This window comes from Protomyctophum bolini (assembly GCF_963924005.1).
Source record: "Protomyctophum bolini genome assembly, chromosome: 3".
NCBI lineage: Eukaryota > Metazoa > Chordata > Actinopteri > Myctophiformes > Myctophidae > Protomyctophum > Protomyctophum bolini.
In genome coordinates this window covers 12,794,369-12,801,868 of record NC_137864.1, presented here as the reverse complement: position 1 = coordinate 12,801,868, position 7,500 = coordinate 12,794,369, and the positions used below count along the sequence as shown (strand labels likewise).

The 7,500-nt window shown below is 41.5% G+C and overlaps 1 protein-coding gene across 1 annotated transcript in view; it reads left to right on the top strand.

Moving 5' to 3' along the window:
- LOC308312208 (multiple PDZ domain protein-like) overlaps positions 1-7,500 on the top strand; it is a gene marked incomplete at both ends in the record, with an annotated part of 56,123 nt that overhangs the window by 45,901 nt on the left and 2,722 nt on the right. Inside the window, 7 exons of the mRNA XM_080758903.1 lie at positions 342-425; positions 638-831; positions 3,253-3,400; positions 3,938-4,009; positions 4,852-4,948; positions 5,199-5,242; positions 6,053-6,175. Coding sequence (XP_080615029.1) covers positions 342-425; positions 638-831; positions 3,253-3,400; positions 3,938-4,009; positions 4,852-4,948; positions 5,199-5,242; positions 6,053-6,175 — 762 coding nt within the window. The remainder of the gene's footprint in view (positions 1-341; positions 426-637; positions 832-3,252; positions 3,401-3,937; positions 4,010-4,851; positions 4,949-5,198; positions 5,243-6,052; positions 6,176-7,500) is intronic.

Below are 7,500 nucleotides of genomic sequence, written 5' to 3'. Positions count from 1 at the left end.
ATCACTTCATCCCTATTTAAACTTTGGCTATTTGAAAATAGCCCATCTTTGTCTGTTTTTTAATATCAATAAATATGTCAAAGTCAAAACGTAAAAGTCTGAAACATTTCATTTTGGAGTTATATGTGGATATTAAACATTGGGAATTGTACTGTGTTGTCTACAAGCTATTTCTAATCGTTCCCAGTATATTTCCACAGTGTTTGAGACCTGATAAAAAGAGACTGTTTTCATTATCCACAAATGAATGGTTTCAGTTCAATTGAATTTTAAATTCATTTTCATTATCTAATCTCTCTCTGGTATTTTAATAAGAGTGTGATTTCTGATGTTCCCTCCAGGGGGCAGTAATAATCCACGAAGTGAATGATGGTGGAGCTGCCCAGAGAGATGGGAGACTGCAGGCAGGAGATCAGATACTAGAGGTCTGCACGCACACACACACGCACGCACGCACCCACGCATGCACGCACACACACACACACACACACACACACGATGTCTCATCCAGGCAACAAACACGGAACGTTTTTATTGGCAACAGGAATAGAACTTCTAACTGACTCTTCCCTCCCTCTCCGTTCCTCTCCTCTCCTGCACCATTCCTTTATCCCTCTGCCCTCCACACGGCGTGCAGGTGAACGGTATAGACCTTCGGCAGGCCACGCACGAGGAGGCCATTGGTGTGCTGCGGCTGACGACCCAGCGGGTGCACCTGCGTGTCTTCAGGCACCAGGAGACTTACAGGGAGGAGGACCTCTGGGACGTCTTCAATATAGAGCTGCGGCCTCAGCCTGGACAAGCTTTAGGCCTGACCACTGTAGGGAAGAGGTACAGTAATGAACTAGAGTCTAGTGGACAGGCTTTACTAGGCCTGACCACTGTAGGGAAGAGGTACAGTAATGAACTAGAGTCTAGTGGACAGGCTTTAGGCCTGACCACTGTAGGGAAGAGGTACAGTAATGAACTAGAGTCTAGTGGACAGGCTTTACTAGGCCTGACCACTGTAGGGAAGAGGTACAGTAATGAACTAGAGTCTAGTGGACAGGCTTTACTAGGCCTGACCACTGTAGGGAAGAGGTACAGTAATGAACTAGAGTCTAGTGGACAGGCTTTAGGCCTGACCACTGTAGGGAAGAGTTACAGTAATGAACTAGAGTCTAGTGGACATGCTTTACTAGGCCTGACCACTGTAGGGAAGAGGTACAGTAATGAACTAGAGTCTAGTGGACAGGCTTTACTAGGCCTGACCACTGTAGGGAAGAGGTACAGTAATGAACTAGAGTCTAGTGGACAGGCTTTAGGCCTGACCTCTGTAGGGAAGAGGTACAGTAATGAACTAGAGTCTAGTGGACAGGCTTTACTAGGCAGGTATAGTAATGGATATGCTCTATGCACACATAATAATATCACTGTTACTAATGATAGCCTCGGTACCCTATTTCCGTTCGCATTCGGCTATACTAATGCAGGCTCTGTTCCACTCTGGTCAAACAGAATCAGTGTGCTGCTGTTGTCCATGTTGGCTCACTGGAAACACTCTGCTACACCAGTGGGTCTTATTTATCAATGGAGTGTATATTCTGCCTTAATTTTGAGTGGGGTTTTGGTCAATCAACATGGCATTTATCAAGTAATTCTAGTGTAAATTGGTCGCTTCTTTGGCACATCTCACGGCTGAAACCGACAGTTATTTAAATAACACAACCTTAAATATTTGCCAAACAGCCTGGTTTTACTACATGAAGAACCTGAATACGACGGGTGTAGACAACTCCCCACACGTACGCCCATTATTTGGTCCACACTATGTTGCTGAATGATGGCCAATGAGTCCTATGTTGCTGAATGATGGCCAATGAGTCCTTGACTGGGTTCCAAGTGGCCCGGTATGGGTGTGTCAAGAGTCAAGACCACTATAGAAAGAGCTATAGTAATTAGACCATGGACCTTTAGCTTTGGACATGATGCGTAATTTTGTTGATTTTTCACAGTATATATTACAGTACAAATTGCCATTAGCCTTGTTTTCTAGACTAGAGGTCAGTAGCAATTATTGACTCGTAAAATAAAAGTCACCAGTTCAATAATGTCATGCAAATTATTTTACTTGTTGCCTGTCTATTTAATATAAGAAATTCCAAGAAAATTATATGACATTTATTAGTTGTTTACACTCAGGCCCATGACAAATCCCCTGGAAAGAACAGCTGTTCAGTCCAAATTTGATAACATTTGCAATGTTTCCCCTTGACATTGAAAAGCTGTGAATGAGACAGGAGTCATAAACTATCTGTTCTAGGATAACACTGTGTGCGACACTATACATTTGCAGACATTTGTCTGCTTGTCCAATTTATGTTTTTATCTATGGGATGGATTGCAGGCTCATTACTAAATGGAGCTGCATTACAGTGGCTAGGTGTTCTGCTATTATAAGCTGATAGCTTCCTTGATCAGATACGACAACACTGCTTCAGCCAATTATGTGGCTATTTGATCTGCACAAAGAAACGACGCTTTTGCCACACTTACCTTTGATTTTACGTCATCATTTTAATGTTTAGTCTTCTGAAGGCCTTTGTGAAGAAAGATGAAGCATTTCATAAAATGTTAACATTCTGTGTTTTACCATTCTTATCAAAACTGAGAGCTCATGATGTGCAGTCATTCATGGGAGCAGTGATACCACAACATAAATCACCTGAGGCAGATTAATCACATATTCTCCTTTTTTTTTTAAGAGGCACGGCATATTGAAGACTAAGAGCCACGGGTCAATGCACCAGATAGATTATGTCCATGTCCATGATGATAAGGAGCTACACATAACTCATGTAAATGAAATGAGGAGCTGGGCAGCCCACGGTGGGTTACAAATAATACATTATGAGGGGCTGGTGTCCTCACTGTAATTTAAAAATGACATGAAATAGTTTGAGAACCACTGATACAGAAACATAGGTTTTTCAGAAAAGGATGTAGATGACATTTTGTAGAATCTGGCCTCATAGTCATAAATGGGTTTAGTGGTTAAGTTTGTCTGTGGCTTTTATAAATATTTAGCCAATGCAATGGAAAGTATTGTAACAAGAGTTTTATGACTAAATTGGATCCATCGGAAGAAAGGCACGATTATGACACATCCGCGCCCAAAGCAGCGGGCCCACACGCCGCATAATGAACTCTGAATGTGGAGAGAGAGAGAGAGACGTGGTGTAATTTTCGACTTCCCAATGTTTTCATCACCAGTAACGACACAGGCGTCTTCGTCTCAGACATAATCAAGGGGGGATTGGCGGATGCAGATGGCAGGCTGTTGCTAGGGGACCAGATTCTCTCCATCAGCGGCGAGGATGTCCGCGCAGCAACACAGGAGCACGCAGAGAAGCTGCTGCAGGTCAGTCAAGGACAGTTAAATCATCAGGGTTTATTTATTTGTACACTCTGAGCAAATCTAAATCAGACTCAGCTTTAGTGTCACATCACAGTTTTACAGTTAAATAAAAGTGGGGGAAATTCGCTTTTATGCATAGTTCTCATCGTGACCAAAACAAAGAAGGGAAGGGGGGAGGATACGGAGATATAGCAGGAAAAGAAAGAAAGTTTGAGTACTTTTGCCACAAAAAGTACAGGTAAAGGGTTTTCTTTAATTTCTTCTGAGTGGTTCTTATAGATATTTACAAGCTTTTGCCACAAACTGTACAACCAAAAGGTCTCGTGGCTTATTTACAAGTATTGCTACAAACTGTACAACCAAAGGGTCTCTTCGCTTTTTCCACAAAAAAAGAAACATATTTACAAATGCAACCAAATGGTTGTTTTAGTACACACTCACTTGCTCAGAGTTACAAATTGATGAATTATTTTTATGAACACGCATAAATATAGACAGTCATCTTGACACAGTTACCTTCTTGTGTCCATTTTGCCTCAGAGGTGCAGTGGTGCTGTAAGTCTAGAAGTGGCTCGTTTCAAAGCCGGGATACCGTACTCACATTGGAGCCAGGTAAAGTGTCCCAGCTCTTTGTGGCTGGCTGTGACCTTCTCTGAGAAAACCTAATACATTCCTGAATTCATTCCAAGTTTCCTAATAACAAATAGGGATTATTATTGGGCGGTTGATCTTTATTATAAAAGATGTCTGCTGGCCACCTGGAATGATGTAGAACAGTAGTTTTCAACTCTTTTCATATCAAGGTTCATTATTCATTCTGCCTTTAGAGCCATGGACCACCATTTGATGACATTTAGCCTCTCAAGACTTGGAATATTTTGTTGTCGTTGGATATGATTGTATCTGTAATTCCATGCTGTGTAGGAAAGACAACAAGCAATTGTTGATCAAAATATAACAATTCTTCAATTAAGTAACTATATGATTTAACTCTTGAGAGTGTAAAATGAAACCAAATGTACCCGTAATATTTCTTTCATTTTACCCTCTCAAGAGTTAAAGATCTAATAAGGGTCCATTTGGTTATGAAATCTCCATCATTCAGCTGGGGACCACTGGTGGTCCCTGGACCACTGGTTGAGAACCACTGATGTAGAATAGCTTTGGATTCAGCTATGTCTAAACTCCCAGAATGCCCTTCTTCCATAACATCACTACTTTTATAAGATATGTTTTGGGGCTTTTTTGCCTTTATTGGTAGTTGTACATACAGTACTGTAGCTAGACAGGAAATTGGGAGAGAAATGGGGGGAAGGAAGACACACAGCAAAGTTTGTTGGGATCGGGACTCGAACCCGCGACACACTGTCATGTTGGATTACCAGCCACGGTGCCTGGACCGTTAAGCCGGCCAATACCAACATCACTACTTTCAATTGTGTTTATTTATCCAGAGTGAAGACTCTGACTGCTCCACCCTGACGCCCTCAAGTGGATGTGATACTTCCTCAGGCCACCAGAGGGAGACAGACAGCAAATATGGGCATTTTGGTATGTGGTACATCAATTCTGGAGTTTGGGGAGAAAATTAACAATTATTAATTTAAATCACTCTAAAGTGTCTCAGATGTTCAGAACTTCAGCCCTATGTCATGAAGGCTTTCTAATATTATATTAAATATGGTAGTTAGTTCATTTCATGCAAGTATGGAAGTGTTGAGATTTAATTGTATTTTGTCAGATTGAAACAAATAATCTGAAAGAGAATGTTCTGAAAACATTACACTCCTTCTTCCCACAGTATCTGAAGAGTGCCGTGAGACCCGGAAAGTAGTTCTACCAAAGGTGAACTTCAAAATCTCATAGATAGCCCCAACGTTTACATTTACCTTTGAATTCACATCACACAGTATCTCACAAGAGCAGTAATCTTTTGGGGGTCCTGAAACCAGAAACCATGCAGAGTTCACCATACACTTGTTTTCACTGGTGGAAAGTAACTACGTAGGCCTAGGTACATTAAGTGCTATATTTAAGTGCTATATTTATCTACAAAGTACTTTCACTTTAGAAGAATAAAATGGTTTTTTTTTAAATACATTTTCATTTCATTTTTGGATGAAAGGCACAGGTACAGGCATACAAAAAAAATGCACATAAAACATAATTCAAATTCTTTTCCAACTACAATCAGTGGCTTACCCCTTGCCTCATTTTTTAAAATCCTACCCCCAAACCCCAGTTACAATATAACTTTTGTACAACATTTGGGGTGGCTGTATTTTGTCTCCCTGCTCTTCTATTGAGACATTTAGATGGGGTCAAAGGTCATGTCTCACCTAGACACAGGACTGACGTTAGTTTATATGGGGTCAAAGGTCATGTCTCACCTAGACACAGGACTGACATTAGTTTTGACCTGATGGTCAATAATTGCACTTTTATTCAAGTAAAACATTTACTACAGATAATTTCTACATTGTGGTATTGCTACTTTTACTAAATTAAAAAAAAGCTTGTTTGTGTGTGTGTGTGTGTGTGTTTGTGTGTGTGTGTGTGTGTGTGTGTGTGTGTGTGTGTGTGTGTGTGTGTGTGTGTGTGTGTGTGTGTGTGTGTGTGTGTGTGTGTGTGTGTGTGTGTGTGTGCGTGCGTCAGGGCCTGTGTGATTCGCTGGGCATCGGCGTAGCAGGAGGAGTGGGCAGTCCCCATGGCGACGTGCCTCTTTTCATCGTTACCATGGATACGGACGGACTGGCTGCCAAGACAAAACAACTCCAGGTGAGGGTGTGTGTGGAAATGAGGTCCACGCACATGTGTCACAATGGGCTCTATGCACCCGCTTCCCTACTTCCTTCACAGTTGTTACCGATGATACTAATTAAAGGGATATTTCAACTTTTTGGTCATTTCATCGTCTACTCAGTCTTTTGTGTACAGCCCTTTTTTAAGTTTCTTGATTCAGTAATTAGATATTTGATATTCATTTTAGCTGTCCCACCCCCTTCCTATACAAACCCATAATAACTCTACTTTAACCATGATAGATTCATCGAAAACAGCCAACCTTTTTTCTGGTGACTGATATTATTATGAATATATTATGAAATATCCCTTTAAGGCTCTGTTCCATTTTGTGTGCAGTGGTTCTCCAAGTTGTTTTTATTTCAAAGACGCCCATATTGTGCATATTGTTCATTTGTACACTCTCAGAGTGTTTCTCAGTGTCCTGAGAGTGTCTCAGAGTCTCTCAAGAGTGTCTCAGAGGTGGACACTCTCAGAGTGTCTCAGAGGTGGACACTCTCAGAGTGTCACAGGGTGTCCTGAGAGTCTCTCAGAGTGTGTCAGGGTTACACACCCCTTACAGGGCCATTTGGAACCCACTCAAGGACACTCTGGTGTGGAGTGTTTCCAGTGCACATGCACAATATGCTCAATAGCAGCACCCTGACTCTGTTTGACCAGAATGGAACAGAGCCTTCATTAGTATCATCGGTAACACCTTCTTTCCAAAATGGCGCGTGTGCATATAGCCCATTCACCGTCCGTTCGAGCACATACGACTCGAGGACATTTATCCTACAAAGAAACAATGTACGAAGGATAAATCCCTTGAGATCTCGTTCTCCCCCATGTTTTCCCCACGTTTTCGAGGGGGTCCTTTCAACACAAATATACAAAGCAGAAGGCATACACTACACCACACAAACACATCCACGAACACAGGTGAAAGCTCTCGCAAAGTTAGCCTCTCCCACCACACAAAATGACCCCAAAGACAACAAACCCATGTAAAACTATATACATACATGATATGTAAAAGTAAATACAGTGTATGAAGCATAAAAGTAAAAATAGGAATAATAATAACAATGACTATTGGGTTAGACCAGGTGTGAGCAATATGGACAGTGTGAACTGAATTTGAGAGTGCAAATGTAACCAAATGGACCCAGCATTTGACAGCTTATAGTGACAGGTATCATCTATGGGGCAGACGGACAGTTTGAAATATTGCAATGGTATTGCGTGAGTTAGGCTATGTGCACAAATAGCAAGAGCACAGATAGTGCTCTGTGTGTGTGTGTGTGTGTGTGTGTGTGTGT